At 34.2% G+C, this 17284-nt stretch overlaps 14 protein-coding genes across 14 annotated transcripts; 7 read left to right on the top strand and 7 right to left on the bottom strand.

Annotated features, from left to right (window-relative positions):
* On the top strand, positions 1-346 carry VICG_01114 (uncharacterized protein; the record flags this gene model as incomplete). The annotated part of the gene is made up of 1 exon (XM_007604498.1): positions 1-346. A coding segment is annotated over one exon (346 nt), but the record flags the coding sequence as incomplete, so codon positions are not given.
* Positions 347-405: 59 nt separating this feature from the next.
* VICG_01113 (uncharacterized protein) lies at positions 406-1347 on the bottom strand (the record flags this gene model as incomplete). Its single annotated transcript, XM_007604497.1, has 1 exon — positions 406-1347. The coding sequence occupies one exon, from the start codon at positions 1345-1347 to the stop codon at positions 406-408; it is 942 nt and encodes a 313-aa protein (XP_007604559.1).
* Positions 1348-1466: 119 nt separating this feature from the next.
* Positions 1467-2897, bottom strand: VICG_01112 (uncharacterized protein; the record flags this gene model as incomplete). Its single annotated transcript, XM_007604496.1, has 1 exon — positions 1467-2897. One exon carries the CDS (start codon positions 2895-2897, stop codon positions 1467-1469), a length of 1431 nt encoding a protein of 476 aa, XP_007604558.1.
* Positions 2898-2925: 28 nt separating this feature from the next.
* VICG_01111 (uncharacterized protein) lies at positions 2926-3285 on the bottom strand (the record flags this gene model as incomplete). Its single annotated transcript, XM_007604495.1, has 1 exon — positions 2926-3285. The coding sequence occupies one exon, from the start codon at positions 3283-3285 to the stop codon at positions 2926-2928; it is 360 nt and encodes a 119-aa protein (XP_007604557.1).
* Positions 3286-3473: 188 nt separating this feature from the next.
* On the top strand, positions 3474-3665 carry VICG_01110 (uncharacterized protein; the record flags this gene model as incomplete). Its single annotated transcript, XM_007604494.1, has 1 exon — positions 3474-3665. The coding sequence occupies one exon, from the start codon at positions 3474-3476 to the stop codon at positions 3663-3665; it is 192 nt and encodes a 63-aa protein (XP_007604556.1).
* Positions 3666-3847: 182 nt separating this feature from the next.
* VICG_01109 (acetate-CoA ligase) lies at positions 3848-5758 on the bottom strand (the record flags this gene model as incomplete). Its single annotated transcript, XM_007604493.1, has 1 exon — positions 3848-5758. The coding sequence occupies one exon, from the start codon at positions 5756-5758 to the stop codon at positions 3848-3850; it is 1911 nt and encodes a 636-aa protein (XP_007604555.1).
* A 560-nt stretch (positions 5759-6318) lies between these two features.
* Positions 6319-6993, top strand: VICG_01108 (uncharacterized protein; the record flags this gene model as incomplete). The annotated part of the gene is made up of 1 exon (XM_007604492.1): positions 6319-6993. The coding sequence occupies one exon, from the start codon at positions 6319-6321 to the stop codon at positions 6991-6993; it is 675 nt and encodes a 224-aa protein (XP_007604554.1).
* A 319-nt stretch (positions 6994-7312) lies between these two features.
* On the top strand, positions 7313-8707 carry VICG_01107 (alpha,alpha-trehalose-phosphate synthase (UDP-forming); the record flags this gene model as incomplete). The annotated part of the gene is made up of 1 exon (XM_007604491.1): positions 7313-8707. The coding sequence occupies one exon, from the start codon at positions 7313-7315 to the stop codon at positions 8705-8707; it is 1395 nt and encodes a 464-aa protein (XP_007604553.1).
* A 304-nt stretch (positions 8708-9011) lies between these two features.
* Positions 9012-10559, top strand: VICG_01106 (uncharacterized protein; the record flags this gene model as incomplete). The annotated part of the gene is made up of 1 exon (XM_007604490.1): positions 9012-10559. The coding sequence occupies one exon, from the start codon at positions 9012-9014 to the stop codon at positions 10557-10559; it is 1548 nt and encodes a 515-aa protein (XP_007604552.1).
* A 274-nt stretch (positions 10560-10833) lies between these two features.
* On the top strand, positions 10834-11229 carry VICG_01105 (uncharacterized protein; the record flags this gene model as incomplete). The annotated part of the gene is made up of 1 exon (XM_007604489.1): positions 10834-11229. The coding sequence occupies one exon, from the start codon at positions 10834-10836 to the stop codon at positions 11227-11229; it is 396 nt and encodes a 131-aa protein (XP_007604551.1).
* A 770-nt stretch (positions 11230-11999) lies between these two features.
* Positions 12000-12758, top strand: VICG_01104 (HAD hydrolase, family IIB; the record flags this gene model as incomplete). The annotated part of the gene is made up of 1 exon (XM_007604488.1): positions 12000-12758. One exon carries the CDS (start codon positions 12000-12002, stop codon positions 12756-12758), a length of 759 nt encoding a protein of 252 aa, XP_007604550.1.
* Positions 12759-12895: 137 nt separating this feature from the next.
* VICG_01103 (uncharacterized protein) lies at positions 12896-14047 on the bottom strand (the record flags this gene model as incomplete). Its single annotated transcript, XM_007604487.1, has 1 exon — positions 12896-14047. The coding sequence occupies one exon, from the start codon at positions 14045-14047 to the stop codon at positions 12896-12898; it is 1152 nt and encodes a 383-aa protein (XP_007604549.1).
* Positions 14048-14837: 790 nt separating this feature from the next.
* VICG_01102 (uncharacterized protein) lies at positions 14838-15773 on the bottom strand (the record flags this gene model as incomplete). Its single annotated transcript, XM_007604486.1, has 1 exon — positions 14838-15773. The coding sequence occupies one exon, from the start codon at positions 15771-15773 to the stop codon at positions 14838-14840; it is 936 nt and encodes a 311-aa protein (XP_007604548.1).
* A 139-nt stretch (positions 15774-15912) lies between these two features.
* VICG_01101 (uncharacterized protein) lies at positions 15913-17250 on the bottom strand (the record flags this gene model as incomplete). The annotated part of the gene is made up of 1 exon (XM_007604485.1): positions 15913-17250. The coding sequence occupies one exon, from the start codon at positions 17248-17250 to the stop codon at positions 15913-15915; it is 1338 nt and encodes a 445-aa protein (XP_007604547.1).
* Positions 17251-17284: the final 34 nt, after the last annotated feature.

Here is a 17284-nt window from a genome sequence, read left to right as displayed (position 1 = left end):
TTTACCGGTAAGCTCTCTAGCATTTGGCTTTACTATTCTTACCTTTGTCCAGCAACTATTTATATCTGTAAGCTTCAATCAGGAATCAAGAACTCAGCGCAAAATTGCCATATCTCTATCATTTCTGAAAATACCAGTGGCAATAGGCGTTATGGTTTGGTATTCACTTACAACTATATCGAAAGAAGGACATCCAAAATCTAAAGCTGTACTCATGTATCTTTTCAGTGACATTCTCATCATAACAGTACTCATGAATTATGTATTGTTACAGGATACACGTAAATTTGGTAGTGGATTAAAAGAGTTTCTCAAATTCAAGACTAAAAAAATTCAACTTTCCTAGCTTATTAGTATAAATATAATAATATGTAAGCCACAACATGATAGGAATGCCTAACTTACTCAAACAATGACACTATTGGCCTTTATGATATTGTCAACTGTGGTTCTAGCATTTACCATTGCATCTCCAATGTTTCCCTTTGAATTTACACACCAACCAGTATAGTACATAGGCTTAGCAGTTTTTATGATTGGTAAGTTGGGTATAAAACCAATGCTGCTGATAGCAGCATCAAACACAGATTTCTTCAATTCATTATTAACAGAATAACATACTTCCACTTGATCTCCATTTTTTTTAATACTTTGTGGGTATGTATTAAAAATTAAATTTAACTGTGGATTAGATACACCAAAAAACATTCTTTGTAAAAAAGCCACCAGCTTTCTGATCTTTGAGTCTGTATTCCTTAGCATTTCACATCTTTTTTGTGTTTTTCTATCACCAGCTTTTTCAAAATTACCAATAATATTAATTTCAAAAATATTTGAGTTTATAATTTCTCTCATTACATGATTATCAAATGTGGCTTTAGAAAGATCACCTCTGCTTAAAATTGTTATTGAACTGACCTTATCTTTTAGATAATATGCCAAATCTAAGGCCACATTTCCCATCCCAATAATGCACACATTTGAATCATTATTATTCAACAAAGACTTAATTCTTTTATCATTAATAGCATCATCATTATAATAATTCTTAATGACATCCATGGCTTTCAAAGTATATTTACTTCCTTCTATATCCAATTCTTTCTGCTTTCCACCAGTTGCAATAACATAAATATCACATTTTGAATCATCGATGGCGTTTTCATCTGAATTCAAATGAACAGTTGCATTCAAATTCTTGAGAAGATCAATTTTGTTTCTAGCATATTTGTAGTTTCCCAATAACGTATTACTTTTTTCAAATAACTCAACAGCAATTCCACGATTGTTCAAATACTCAGAGACGAATATTCCTGATGGACCTCCACCAAGTACACAAGCTCGCATTTGAAGGGCGATGAGAAGTTCGAATAAAAACAATACCATAATATTACTATTATATTTATAATAACAAAGTATTGATATACTTTAATAGTATGAAAAATACTGTTATCAAACACACATTTTTATTTAAAATATTCCAGTATTTTGTTTTGTATTGATGCAAGATTACTCAGCATTTCTTCATTAACTGCAATAAACTTCATTTGTACTAGATCATAATATATACCAGATACATCTTTTTTGAGTTCCTCCCATGATTTGAGGTTTGATTGTAAGAAATCAGTGCATTTTTCATAAAATAAAATAATATTTTTCAACATTTGTTTTGTTTTACTAATCGGACAGTATTTATCATGACTTGAATAACTGTTTTGTTGTAAAAAATCTTCTCTTATCATCTTGGAAACATCAAGTACCATTTTTTCATATTCTGAAAGCGTGTTTCTTCCAATAAGCTGAACAATCTCTTCTATATCCTTTTCAAATTGTAAAATTTCTCTGGTTTTCACAACACTTTTTGTATATTCTTGATCATCTTTCGATTCTTTTTGCCATAGTTGTGTTAGGTATTTAGAATAACTAACATTTATATCGATTGAAGGAAAATGCTTTCTCTGTGCAAGCTTTTTATCAAGTCCCCAGAATACCTGTACTATTCCAAGCGTTGCGGTAGTAATCGGATCAGAAAAATCACCTCCTGGCGGTGACACTGCACCAATTATACTCACAGATCCTTTTCTGTTTGGATTTCCTAAACACTGTACATGACCAGCTCTTTCATAAAATAGCGAAAGTCTAGCTCCAAGATATGCTGGATATCCACAGTCTGCTGGCATCTCGGCTAGTCGACCCGAAATTTCTCTTAGAGCCTCTGCCCAACGAGAACTTGAATCTGCCATCATTGACACATTCATTCCCTGATCCCTAAAATACTCCGAAAGTGTTATACCCGTGTATATCGATGCTTCTCTCGCTGCAACTGGCATATTTGAAGTATTTGCAATAAGAACAGTCCTTTTCATGATGCTTTCACCACTACCTTCCAATTTTAACTTCGGAAAATCCATCAAAACTTCACTCATTTCATTCCCTCGTTCTCCACAACCAACATAAACAATAACGTCAGAATTTGAATATTTTGATAGCGACTGAGATATTACAGTTTTACCACACCCGAATGCACCTGGAATAGCAGTCGTGCCGCCCTGAACACAAGGAAATAGTGAATCTAATACTCTAAGCCCAGTATAGAGCTGATTTTCTGGAGAAAGTTTTTCTTTGATTGGTCTTGGAATTCTAACGGGCCAGTTGTGATACATATATACCTTTTCCAATCCTTTATTTGTTTCTACTTCACAAATCACATCCTCAAGTGTATATTCACCTGATTCTGCAAAATATAGCACTCTTCCAGATATGTGTGGAGGCACAAGAATTTTTAAAGTAATCAAACTATTTTCTTCCACAAATCCAAGTACATCGCCTGGAAATACTTTATCCAAATTATCCGCACGCTTAAAATAGTATACTTTTTTCTTATCCAGAGCTTGCATATCAATTCCTCTAGGAATAAATATGGATTTAGAGTTTTTGTGAAATATCTCTTAACGGTCTTTGTATTCCATCATAAATATTTTCAAAGATACCTGGCCCGAGTTCAGCACATAATGGTCTTTTAGTTCTATAGATAACATCACCCACAGAGAGACCAGAGGTTTCTTCATAAACCTGAATGGTTGCTCTATCATAATCTATTTTGATTATTTCTCCAAGTAGTCTTGATGATCCAACTTTAACCAATTCATACATCGCACATCCAGCCATATTGCATCCTACGACAACAGGTCCAGAAACAGAGTAAATATATGCCTGTTCTGACTCCCTTACATCATTTAGATCTAGATCTTTAAGAATCTGTTCTATTATTGTATAGTTTGTCATTTGTTTGTTTTACGAATGTGTTTTTTTGTATGTTTCAAATGTTAATGATTGTCAATGCACACTACTACAAACTTATAGTTTAATTCAATCAATTAGATTATTAACAACACAAAGCAAAAATGCACTGTATTGTATTAGCTTACTAGATATTTTCTTCCTTTTAAATTTGTTTGAAAATTTTTACCCATATGCCTACAGCAATCTCAATTAACAGAGCTGGTAAAGTTAGAAGCCACACACCTGTTTGCCCAAAGAAGATAAAACCAAAGGCAAAGAATGGCAGAGCATCCATTAGAGCTAAATATATGAAGAGATTAGAAATGGGATATTTTGACATGAAGGGAAAAGTTAAGATGAACATTAATACTCCAAGGAATTAAATAATTGGATACAGTTAAAAATGTATAGTATTTTAGCAACTAAGGGCTGTAATAATGTAATATATTATTCAATTTTAAGTTATTAAATCAGTTGAATAGCATTATTTTTCTGATTAAAAATAGTAAATGGCGCAGTGTATTAGAAAATAATGAGTGGTATATGCTTTTTATGCGAAAAAGGTTTAATCAATCTGCTTAACAACCGCTGCGCTCAACATAATTTGTTTAAGCTTCTCAATTGATTCAATATTGATGCAGGTAGACAGATCTCCTATCTCTGAATTCGTTAACAAACTTCTCAAAACTCTTCTCATAATTTTACCCGTGGCAGTTTTAGGAATTCCTGGGCATTCAATCACCTTATCAGGTCTGCAAAACCCACCAATCGATGTTGCAACCGTTTCTTTCACGCTGTTTTCGTAATCTGGATCATCTTTCTTCAAAACAACAAAAAGGATCATAGATTGGCCTTTAATTTCATGAGAAACAGAAACAACAGCTGCTTCAGCGACATTTTCATTGGTACATGCTACACTCTCAACTTCAGCTGTACTAATTCTATGCCCTGACACGTTTATAACATCATCAGCTCTTCCACGAATCCAAAAATCACCATCTTGATCTATAAGACCTTCATCGCCAGTGAAATAAAAAGGTGTTGAAAAATATGCAGTTTCATAGCGCTTTCTGTTGTTAAGAATTCCTCTTGCAATGCCTGGCCAAGACCTAGTAATATAAATTTGGCCTAGTTCATTTACTTTGTTCATAAGCACAGCTTTCAAGGTAGCAGTAGGAGCAATTGAACCATCACAAGTGATTATAGGAACAATGCCAGGCATAGGTAAAGATGCACACTCGGGTTTTACCTTCTTCACTCCAACAATTGGTGCGATCAAAAATCCACCAGTCTCAGTTTGCCAATACGTATCAACTATGTGCAAGTTACCAAAACTTTCGGAGAAAAATTTGTGAGCTTCCTTGTTGATTGGCTCTCCGACTGAGCCTAGACACCTAAGTGAAGTGAGATCATATGAAGATGTATCAAGTGGATTTGTATCAAAGTATTTCTTCAATAGTCTGACTGCGGTTGGTGCAGTATAAAGTTGAGTTAGTTTATATTTATGTACAATATCGAAAAATCGATAATAGGTAGGATAAGTTGGAACACCTTCAACTATAACGGAAGTAATACCTAAACAGAGAGGACCGTAAATACAATAGCTATGACCAGTAATCCATCCTATATCAGCTGTGCAACAAAAGATATCGTTTTCTCGAATGTCAAAGGCGGTTTTTAGGGTGTAAGCAGCATATAGCAAGTATCCACCAGTGGAATGTATAAGACCCTTGGGCATGCCTGTAGAACCTGAGGTGTAAAGACAAAATAACGAATGCTCAGCTTCTACATTCAAACAAGGCACAAAATCCTTGCAATGTTCAAGTTGAGACCATTTCTTAAAGTTTTTGAGAGTGTTATACCACTGAAGAGCATCAGAAGTCTCTTCACAGTGTTTGTCAAATACTATACCCTCAATGTTTAAATTTTGAACAGCTTTCACTACGTTCTCTAAAAAATTGATTCTTTTTTCTCCACGCATAGCAAAGTCTTGAGTTATCAACATTTTCGACTTACTGTCATCTATTCTTAGTCTCAAACTGTCAGGTGAAAACCCACCGAATACTGCATTGTGAGTTAAACCTAGTCTTGCACAAGCCAATGCACAGAATACAGCTTCAGGACCCATGGGTAAATACAAAGTTACACAGTCGCCTTTCTTTAGATGTTTTAATTGATTGGAAATTTCACAAACTCTTTCAAGGGTTTGCTTGTATGTAAATTTGGTAGATTCACCATCGTTTGAATCAAAAATCAAAGCCATCTTGTCTGGAAACACAGATACCCACCTGTCTATACAGTTGTAACAAGCGTTTAGCTTTCCGTCCTCAAACCACTTGTCAGAACCAAATTTTTTGTTATGAATTTTAGTAAAAGGCTTGGACCATGACAGTATTTTTGTTGCCTTTTTACTCCAGAACTTCTCAGTATTGGTTATTGACTCCTTGTATTCTTTTCTGTATTGCTTTAAATTCATAGGAGAAAGTATCAACAAATATTTAAAAAAGAATGAAAAAATTTTATTTGGTAATGCAGAAACGCGTTTCAAGTATAATGAATCAATCAAGTAATAAAATTAGACTTCAAATCAAAAGATTTTTATTGATACAATGTGAATGTAAATAACCAACAAATATAAAATGAATATCAACTTATAAAATAAAGGAAATATACAATAATAAAAGCTGTTGAATGTCCTAGAATGCCAATATAGCTTTGTATAAAGCTTTTAAATATACCACCTTGCAATTGACGTCAAAAATATATACCTAAATAGTCTATTTTTCATGTATAAATATACAGTAAATAACAAGGTTAATTAATTTGCAAATGGGTAAATGACAATAAAATACACCAGTTTGATACGTTTTGAACCAAGGTCGCTGCATTCTGTATTGCATTTCAATAAACAACAACCAAGCCTTGAGAAGAACCTGCCATATTGAAAACGTATCCAAGAATGAATTAAAACAAGGACAGCTAGTTAATGGAATATGGTTATGTTGTTCTTGTTTTAAACACAACATTAACCCTTCCATGCAAAGAGGCGTCTTTGGGATTAATGCAATTGGATTCAAATATAAGAATGGAGTTATTGCCGCTGTTGATACCGGCGCGTCCTACGGTATGAAAGTGGTTTACGGAATGCAGAGTGTCTTCAAAGCGACAGATAATTGCATTATCGTATTTTCAGGACTTTTGAGTGATGTCCAATTTCTAAGAAAATTTATCAAGCAAGAAATAGAATCAGACGTAGGAAGAAAGCTGGATCCACAGGGCATTCATAAAATGATTCAGAGAATTCTCTATCAGAAGAGAAGTGAAGCAGCACCAATGAATGTTTCTGCAATTGTCTGTGGAATAAATCAGAAAAAGAACGAGATTTTTGAAAGCACAGACAACAAAGGGAGAATGCTAGGTGTTGTAAATTCCAAAGGCAACTTCTGGTTTGAAGACTCTGCTGCAGTTAGTTTTTCATCCAATTTTGTTTTACCTATTCTCAGGGAAAGAGACTTGGATAATCTTGAAAAGGAAGATGCAATAAAATTAATGGAAGAGTGTTTTAGAATTCTTTGTTACAAAGACTGTCGTTCAACAAACAATATTCAAATAGGAATTGTTGAAGAGGGAAATATGGAAATTCTACAATCTTACAATATTTCAACTAACTGGATGATTGGCAAACAAGAAGAGGAAATTCTAATAGAATAAATTGAAAATAGCCCAAACTTACCATTTTAAAGTACATTTGTTCAATTTAAATTAGAAATTGATTTGACAATAAACTGAAAGAGAGCTTGAATATTTTGAAAACAACAACAGAGTTTTAAATGTAAAGGCATAAAGTGAATTTAACTACAAAACGATGTAGTGGGATTAACTCTATTTTGACAACTTTGATGTTTAAAAATCAAAAGCTTTCCATCTCTTTCCATCTTTTCATATTTGAATACGTCGTATTCTTATTGGTGGATTTATTGTTTTTTTGCTGGTTAATAATTTAAGTAAAATTCGGAACATTACCCCTGACATGAAACTGATTGTTGTAAGTAATAGATTGCCCATCACAGTAAGCGAAGATGACAATGGATTCAAGTACAAGAAAACATCAGGAGGACTAGTAACAGGCATTGAGGGCTTATCAAAGCACATATCTTTTGTGTGGATGGGGAATATTAGTGGAATACCCTTAACTGAGGAAAATAAAGCTACAATCACCAAAGACTGCTGGGAAAAGTTTCACTCAGTCCCTGTGTTTATCTCTCCAGAGACAAATGATAGGTGTTACAATGGTTTCTGTAATGCAATTCTCTGGCCTACCATACATTCATTTCCAGATGACGTATGTTTCGATTTTTCAGATTATGAAGCTTATAAAAAATACAACAGTATATTTGCCAAAAAGATTCTAGAATCATCAGACGATGACGATATTATTTGGGTACACGACTATCATCTTATGTTAGTACCTGAAATTCTCAGAAGGGAGAAGCCTTCTCTCAAGATTATGTTCTTCCTACATACTGCATTTTGTGAATTTGATCTGCTTTCTCCTTTGATGTGCAGAAAAGAAATCATCCAAAGTATCAGCCAATGCGATGTAATGGGATTTCATGTGCCCGACTATGCACTCAATTTTAGAGAGGCAGCAGAGCGTGAAGGCATTGACGTAGGCAACAAAATTAGAGCCATTCCCATCGGCATAGATCCTGAACTATTTAGAAATTGTCTAAAGGAAGAGGAGACAATCAAAAAAATTAAAGAATTCAAAAAAAGATTTGCAGGCAAGAGAATTATTCTGGGTGTAGACAGAACAGACTATATTAAGGGTTTGCCATATAAAATGAAGGGATTCCAACGACTTTTAGCAAGGAATCCAGATTTGATTGATAAGGTAGTGCTTTTACAAATAGCAATACCCAGCAGACAAGACGTCAAAGAGTATGCTTCCTACACCACAAAGATGTCTGAAATTGTTTCTAAAACAAATGGGATGATAGGTTCTATTGAATCTACACCAGTTCACTTTCTCTTCAATAGTGTTAGCCTTAATGAACTTTGTGCAATATACTCGGTCAGTGATATGATACTTATAACGTCTATGGCTGATGGAATGAACTTGGTAGCACTGGAGTATGTAGCCTGCCAAGATGAAAATCACGGATTAGTTATTTTAAGCCAGTTTGCAGGTGCATCTGCTACACTTCAAGGATGTATTGAGCACAATCCAAGCAATACTGAGGAGATAGCCGAGGCCCTTGAGCAAGGATTGAAGTTGACAAAAGAGGAAAGAAAAAAGAACCATGAAATGAACCGAAGAAATGTTGATATGTTTACATCACTGAAATGGGCGGAGGATAATCTTGAGCAAGTGTGCAAAGATTGGAGAAAGGCAATTTCAATACAAAAGGATGAAAATAAATAAAACTCATTGAAAATCGAGAACATCATATTTTGTCAACGCTAGTGTTGGAATGATTAAATTTATTGACATATTGATGTGTTACTTGATTTCTTTAAAGTTTTGTGAATGAAATTATTGTAAAAGGGTAGATTCCATAAATTAACACAATCTATTAAATAGACTTTGAATAAACAATTATAACAAACCTAGAAAAAGAATTCTAAAATGTTTGATTGTCATTTTAGTCAAAAATGTGATTTGAATAAAATTAACTGTGCAACCACACAAGAATTTTTCATATTTTTCTCTCCTTTTTTTACCCATAATGATAGAAAGCCAAACGGAAAGATCAAAGAGGGTGTTAGAGAAGAAACAAACTCGAAGAATATTGCAAGACAATCAAACAGAGAGGATTGAGGAAATAACTGAAATAAATCAAACAGAAACCAAAAAGACAGTGTCCGAAGTAAGTAAAACAGGGAAGTTAGAGAAAATCATTGAAGAACCAAATAAAATGCAGGAGAATGCCCTTTTCTGTCGATTAGTGCAGTTAAACCTGCTTTTTCCAAGGGCTATTGGCCTGTTTTTCGTAAAGTTGGCAGAGATAATCAATAGATTGAATTTCTCTATTTTTGCAGTAGTAAGCATTGCAATTTCATTAGCTGCATTTGTATTGGATGAGGCCTATTTTAGATATTTTGCACCATCAAACATTTCAATAGCTGTTAACGACAGTCAAATGATGAAGTATGCATTTTCTATAAATAGAAATGGAACCGGTGGAATTTTACTTAATGAAAGTCTTACAAAAAGACTTATCACCTTTGGATTATCTTTTATTGCACCACAATTGATTTTACTTTTAGTCCATGTCTTCCATCCCAAAATACAGTCAGTTATCAACACAATGGTTGATTCTAATGATATGAAGCACTACATTGAAAGAATGCTGTCTGCATTCTTGATTGGATGCACACTTAGCCTTAAACTCCACCCGAGCATCACCTCTAAGCTTGAGAGCACTAGCATGTGGGTCTTAGTGGCATTGCTGATAATGTCTATTGGAATAGCCATATCACTTGCATATAATTTAGCAACACCAAAGGAGTATCCTCTTTGGAAAGTCTTTGTAAGAGCAGTAGTTTGTATTTTGTGTATTGATTGTCTCTGTTTCCTACTGCCTTTTTTGTTTAATACATGTACTAAAATGACGCCTTTCCTATCAATATTCACATCTGAGAGTACTAAAACTAAAGAGAAGTTTGAAAAGTTCTTCACTGAGCATGAGTTCAATCCCTATAGCGTAATTATGTTACATTTCACCAATCCAATGAATTACATAGGCGCAATAAGGCCATATTTTAAACCATTTAGGCTACTCATTTTCTCCTCTGATCTGCTAAACCATACACCGGAAGACCTGATTGGTGCATTTAGGTATCAAATGATGCAATATCACAGCCCATACTTGATAAGATTGTCTATCGTATTACCTGTGATGTTCCTTATATTCATTCTCTTAAATTACCATTTTTACAGTGACAGAAAGAATTACAACTTGAAAGCAACATCCGAAGTTCTATCAAAGATATTAGCAATCGCCACATGCTTGTATTTTGCTTTGAATTTGATTTTACAATTCTTAGAGCATCAAAATGACGTCCTTGCAGCTACTAATAAGGATTATTGTGCTGGATTAGCCAACTTTTTGTTGAAGAACACAGTTGAAATGATTAACAAGGGCCATGATTTCAGAAGTAGTGGACTGGTCTGTCAGAACTTCTCCCTGTTTAGAGACCATTCATCCATTTACAACAGAGTTCTGAAATTTTCAAAGAAGTTTCCGGAAATGATTGAGGTCACAAGCAACTAAGAAAAGTCAATAAAATAAGCTATTGCAACATGCTAGATGCAGCCTATCTTCTGTTCGTACTATTATCAACTGTCAAATACAACTTTAATTATTTTAACATCGTTAATATGAGAGTATATGTTTTGTAGGAAGTTTATAGGCTATTCAGGAACTGACGTTAGTTAATATAAACGTAATTTGTTTTTGTATTGATTACACTTTCTTTAGTTCAAACATCTCTCCATTTCAATATGCTATTTCTGTATATCACATAATGACAATTCTATATCCCCCAATGTCTATTCTTTCTGTCCAAAAAGTCTCTGAGGATGTAAAAGTTCCCGTGTACGATAAAGTAAATCAGTACATTCTGTTCGCCTCAGAAGACAAGCATTTACTTCCAAATAGAGTCACGCCAATCCCTGTGGGCGTCCGAATTGCATTTCCAAAAAACTATTGTGCTCTACTCATTGAAGGATTCAATTTGTATGCAGTTGGCGGATTAGTAGACTCTGATTTTCGAGGAGAAATCCGAGCTTTAGTCCACAGCCCAGTGGAGGTATTTGTAAAGAAAGGCGATCCAGTTGCAAGAATGGTTATGATCGAGATAGCCTTGCCTGAAATTGTGACTGAAGATTATCTAAAAGACAGCGAGACTGATGAAGAAAATACACTAAGCAACGATGACTAAAATTATATTTAATAGGTCCATTCCTAAAAGCACCAATAGTATCTTAAATATTTATGCTTAATTTTATCTATTATAAGCTTGTATTAATCTGTCAAATATATCATAAATAATTTTAAACTTTAACATAAAATTTTTAACAAGATTTATCTTGAATATTTCGACCTGTCATCATTATTTTTTACTCCTCAACCAACTTTACTTGCCCAATAAGATCGTCTATGTCTTTTATTATTGATCTTAGTCCATCTTCAAATATCAGTTTTGCATTCTTCTTTTCATTTCCTTGAATTTTCAATGTAAAAAAACCATCATTTGGATGTGCAATTTTGTAAGCAGCAAATATACAATCTGGATCTTGTAGCATTCTTTCAACAAGAGGAGCAGCTGCAGTGTGCGATTCGTTATGAACGGTAACGTCAATGGAATTAATGCTCGTAAGAGACGGCTTGATTATAGTTTTTGGCATGGATTAAAAAATTTGGAATAATTTGATTTTGTGAAGAATCAGCTAATAAGAATGTATAAACAAATTAAAGCATATAAAGAAACAAATAGAATGCGTTGCCAAGAATCAATCAGACCCACTTCTTTCCAGCAAACAGCCACTTTTGATTGATTGACATTTTACAGTACTAGAAAAGGGCATTTAACATGCACAACTCTTTCCTGATAAATTGTTTTTAAATAAATTTAAATATACTTGAAAGATATGACGTATGCATTTGTTTATATTAAAATAGGAAAATTTTTCACAAATAACTTAACCCATAATGAAGAAGAGAGAAGATGTGATATTTTTATTTGATGTAGATGGAACACTGTCGCCTTCCAGACGTACTGCCCCATCGAAGTCTATTCATATGCTGAATGAATTAAGGAAAAGGGTATATGTTGCCTTTGTTGGAGGTTCAGATCTGTCAAAACAAGAGGAACAAATAGGTCCAGAGCTACTGGACATATTTGACTACGGGTTTCCAGAGAATGGGACACTGTTTTATAAGGGAAGAGAGCGTGTCAGTGCTGCTTCTATCATTACATTTCTGGGGGAGGATAATTACAAGATCTTGATAAACAAGGTTTTGAGGATACTAAGTGAATCCGACTGTCCTATCAAGAGAGGAACATTCGTGGAGTTGAGACAGGCATTGATCAATGTGAGTCCTATTGGCCGAACCTGCACTCAAGAGGAAAGGGATAAGTTCAATGAATTTGACAAGAAGTCTAATCTAAGGAAAAACATCTGTGAACAGTTGAAAGATACGTGTGATAAGATGAATATGCAAACATCTATTGGAGGGCAAATATCGATAGATATTTTCCCAAAAGGATGGGACAAAACGTATTGTCTCCAGCATATTAAGCAGGACAAGATTTTCTTCTTCGGGGACATGACAATGGAAGGAGGGAATGATTATGAAATATTCACGCATCCAAAAGTAAAAGGCAGTACAGTCAAAGGGCCTGATGACACTTTTGAAAAAGTCAATGAAAAGCTAAGAGAACTTGGAATTGCAGAAATTAAATTCTAAGTAACGGTCAAATCTATCTAAAATACTAATATCAATACAGACACATATCCATTTATAAAAGCACAATCGGTTCGATGGTTCTGTGCTAGCTTGTCTCAAGTCTGGTATGGGCTATGCTCATATTTTATACTTCTCTTTTAACTGTTTTTTTCTTGATAGACCATTTTTATTAATTTTTCTTGTACTGTGCCTTGGCAAACGTTGTAAAGAGCAGAAAAAGAACTAACTAACTCTTCAAAACCACCTTGAAATTCTATCTTATATTTTTCCAATTCATCCTGCAATTCTTTTGAAAAGTTTTCAGAAAGGATGAGGTTTGCATGCAAAAATTTTCTCTCTTCAAAAAACGTTTCAATACAAACGTCACATTCAAAAACAAGGCTAGGTTTCTTGGAATATCTCGTAGTTTCAGCATCTTCAGAATCTTTCTCTATCCATCCTTCTTCTGTTTTGACATCAGAGTCAATACTTGTGTCTTCGCTATACTCGTCAAGTGTTTCAGTGCTCTCCTCAAAAATTTCCCAGTCATCTGAGGAGTCATAGTCATATGACAGTACTTCAGAAAGCTTCCTGTAACTGAACACAGCCCGTTCCATTAGGCCTCTCTTTTGATATATTGGAGGCCTGGCTTGATCAAAGTGTTTAATAAATTGTAATTTGACAGGATTGACAAGATCGTCTCTTTTCCTTTGAGTGCCAAGTATGATATTGTTTTTATCATAAACGAACGTGGCGCTTTTAAGACTCAAAGGAGCAAACTTTTTAATATGCTCAACTGTGATGTTTTTAATACTAGAGAAATTCAGAGTGTTAGACTGTGGAACAGTGCTTCTTAGTTTTTTACTTAATATGCTTCTTTTTAGTGCAGGCTGAATATCAGGCACACTTCTGAAGATCAGCGTCTCATCAAATACAATATCGCTTGCCTTATCAACTACTGCACTGGGATTTGTACTATAGTCTTCATTTGCTAGACGTTGATCATCTGTAAAGTCAATAAAGCTAGATGAATCAATACAGCCATCAATCAACACATCATCATTAGTGTTTGACATATTTTGTGGCACTATGCTAGAGCTAACTAATTTGCTGTTGTCACTACTGCTGTTTTTGTCTTTCTTGGTTGGGATAATATCAATAAAATTTTTAGAATTTTTATCTCCAAAAATTGAAGGCTTATTTTTCCTATTTTCAGATAAAATTTCGAGGTATTTGTTCCTTTTCAGACGTCTAGCAAAGCATACAAAACAGTCACCCACCTTTTTCTTGATAAACTTCTGTTGAATCATCTCTTCCAAGATCTGAGCTTTTCTCTGCCCACTGCTTTTTTGACTCAAAATACAAAAAAAGAACCTGCTTAAGGTAAGAGATGTCCAAATGCTGAGTGTTGTCAATGAGAAAAACAAGGATACTTTCCAGTAACTTTTGATTTCCAGTCTTCTTGAATTTTGAAAGCAAGTCCAATGCTTTTGGGTGGAACATCAGCGACATAAACGAGAGGGCCGTTCTGTTTATAAAAGTGTACTAAGACATAAGGCAATATTTTAAAATAGCTTTAATAGCTTGCACATTCAAATCTGTGATGCAATAAAACTATTTTAAAATAGCACTCCTTTTACTCAGCATTTAAAATAGACATGATAAGAACATACATTGAGAAAAATTTTACAAGGAAGAGGGCGTAGAACATCGCACATGGTCTGATATTGAAATTGATACACTACAAATAAATTCAACTTGAACAACGGCAAGTTTGTTGAAGAATGCAGTTTGATTTTTTAGATCAATTTCATTTTATTCGATAAACACTGCGTTTTTCAATACTTTCAACACTCTCTTTAAACTTTATTGCATCTTCCTTCATTGACTTGTAAACCAACTTTGCTAATTTAAGCTTATCTTTGTAAATTTCACGAATCTCATCTTTCAATCTATCAAAGCACTTTTCCTTTTTGAAAGAAAGCGTATTCTTCTTTTTAAAATCAGGCATCGCTCGGTTCTTTTTGAACACTTTCAACTTCTTTTTAGTCTTTACCCTGCTTTTATTTTTCGAGTGTTGTTTTTTACACTTTTCAGGCTTTACTTTACTATTTTACACCTTGATTTATCTTTTGATATTGGCCTTCTAGTATTTTTGATGGGCATTTTGTCACAAAAATGTTGGGTTTTGCCACTTAAACGTTCTTTAGGACTATTCAAATGCACTGTGCGGTCATCTGATCCTTCTCTCGGACTGCTTACTGCTGATAGTTTGTTTTCTGACTTCACTGGACTGATATTAAATTCATCTTCAATGTGGTTTTCATCCTCTTTCTCAGCATTAAATCTGTTGCTAATGCTATCATGCCCGTAGACTTTCTCCTTCACTTTTATTTCAGGTGAAAAAGTAACCTTCTTTCCTATCTCGACCATAATGGACTCTTCTGCATCAGCCTGGGTAAACTTACACATAACTCTTTCCTTAAATTTCCCAAGATCTTGCTTGTACATAAACTTGATCTCCACCTTTCTTCCCTCTGTTGCTAGTATTGTTAGATCAATACCGTTAAATAATACATTTTCTATGGACTTGAATTGTATTATCACCACTTCGTTATCCTTTTGAAACCTGAAATTTTCATCTCCCATAAAAAGAAACCCACCATTTATTTCTCTGTCCCTAATCTTGAATAGATCTACTTCTACACCCACAACTCTGCACTCAGGCTCAATCATTGAAAACTCTTTTAAGAAGCTGAGAAGGCTATTCTTATTATTCTTCTGAACACTGAGAATACGCTTATTATGGACATTTAGCAAATTGCTAGAACGAATATCTTCTTTATTCATAGCCTTAATAATAATGTTGACAATTGCTATTTGAGTTTCTACATTTCTACTTTTGAGGAGTTGATCATAGATCTTTGGTGAGTTGCTGATAATAGATTGTCTAAGTCTTGCTTTAATGTCCTTTTTATTAATGTTTAAAGACAATTTCTTTAGCTCTTCTTCGTTGTCTGTAAAAATTGCTTCCATATTTATGCAATCAGAATATTCTTTTAAACAACTAATAATTAAGCAGTACTGCAAGATGCATCAAAGCTTATGCAAGAGTGACTAGTCAAAAGTGCACGTTTGAATTTCTAATCAAAGACCCGAGTGTGCAAGGACTCAGTCAACACAACATTATCTTTTTAATTGATACTTCATAGAAATTTTTCTGTGAAAGATTTTTACAAGTAAACTTTTCTTCAAAATTAAACTTTTCAGTATCGCACTTCCAAGAATACAACACTCCAAGACCATAACAGCAGCCAGAAGAGAATTTGTACTCACTTCTGACAACTCGTCCAATGCACTCTTCACCACAAAAGAGCTGAGCACATCTGTGAACAGAGCCTTTCACAACACTAAAAACACAGTATATGATTTTTCCAGGATGATTTAAATTACGGTATATTTCACTGTCTTGGGAAAGAAATAGAAAATCAAGATCATAGCTTTGCCTTTTTGATGGGGGTGTTCTATTGTACTTCTCAATTATTTCCTTGTTCTTGGATCTCTCAATAATCTTGAATATCTCGGAATTAAGGTTATCATATACCGTTATTTGATCATTCTCAATAGCTATTCTATTGATCTCTTCAAGGCATACTGGTATAATGCTATTGTTAATGAGCTTTTCATAGATGGGCATAGCCTCCGACCTATCGCAGATGATTTTATAAGTTTCAAGAGAGTTGCTATTGTTTTTGAAAACTTTGACAGATTTAAGGTTTTTGAGATAGGAAAAGTCATGGTTCTCGTTTTTCATAATTGAAAACACGCAGTCGAGGGGCGAAAAGTGGAGACTTGGATGCTCAGGATAAACACCAACAAAGAAGACGGTTGATGCTGTCACTATTATATCAAATAAATTGGATATGCTCTGAACTCTATCATGTATTGACAGATCAATGTGGTTGAATAGCTGCTGAATTGGAGCCTTAGTCATAGTTGATAAAATACCCATATTGGATGGCTTGCTGCTCTTGGAAGTAGAAGCTGTCACGGTCTGTAATAGACTAGATTCATTTACACTCATTCCCAGCTCAAGCATCCTGACAAAATCATTTTTATCACAGAAGCACCCACCCCTAAAGCTTTCATCAAATACAAATCCTCGGTCCTGCGATTTGTAAATGTACTTATTGCTTTTTAACCGTCTTTTAAATGGCACTGAAATGTCCTCAGAAGTGTCCAGTTTTAGCATAAAAAATCTCTTGGAATAAAATGTGTGTGTTCTCAAGAAATGTCTATCCTTCTTTCTGTATGTAAACTTACGTGACATTCTTTTGTCGTAGTTTCTGTTTCTCCTTCTTTTGTAAAAAGGTAATCTCTGAAATAGCATGGTCTTCTTACTTGACTTATTGATTGAAGATTCTATATGCTGGATTTCTTTGGCTCTGGCTTCTATAAAATCTATGGTATTAATGTCATTATGCATACTCTCCTTATTCTCTAAGTTAGACATCTTTGAGGATAAAAGTTTTCATCACAAGATATTG

The sequence above is a fragment of the Vittaforma corneae genome (assembly GCF_000231115.1).
Source record: "Vittaforma corneae ATCC 50505 unplaced genomic scaffold supercont1.8, whole genome shotgun sequence".
In the NCBI taxonomy this organism is placed as follows: Eukaryota; Fungi; Microsporidia; family Nosematidae; genus Vittaforma; species Vittaforma corneae.
The sequence above is the reverse complement of the archived record's forward strand: the minus strand, read 5'-3'. Positions and strand labels throughout refer to the sequence as shown.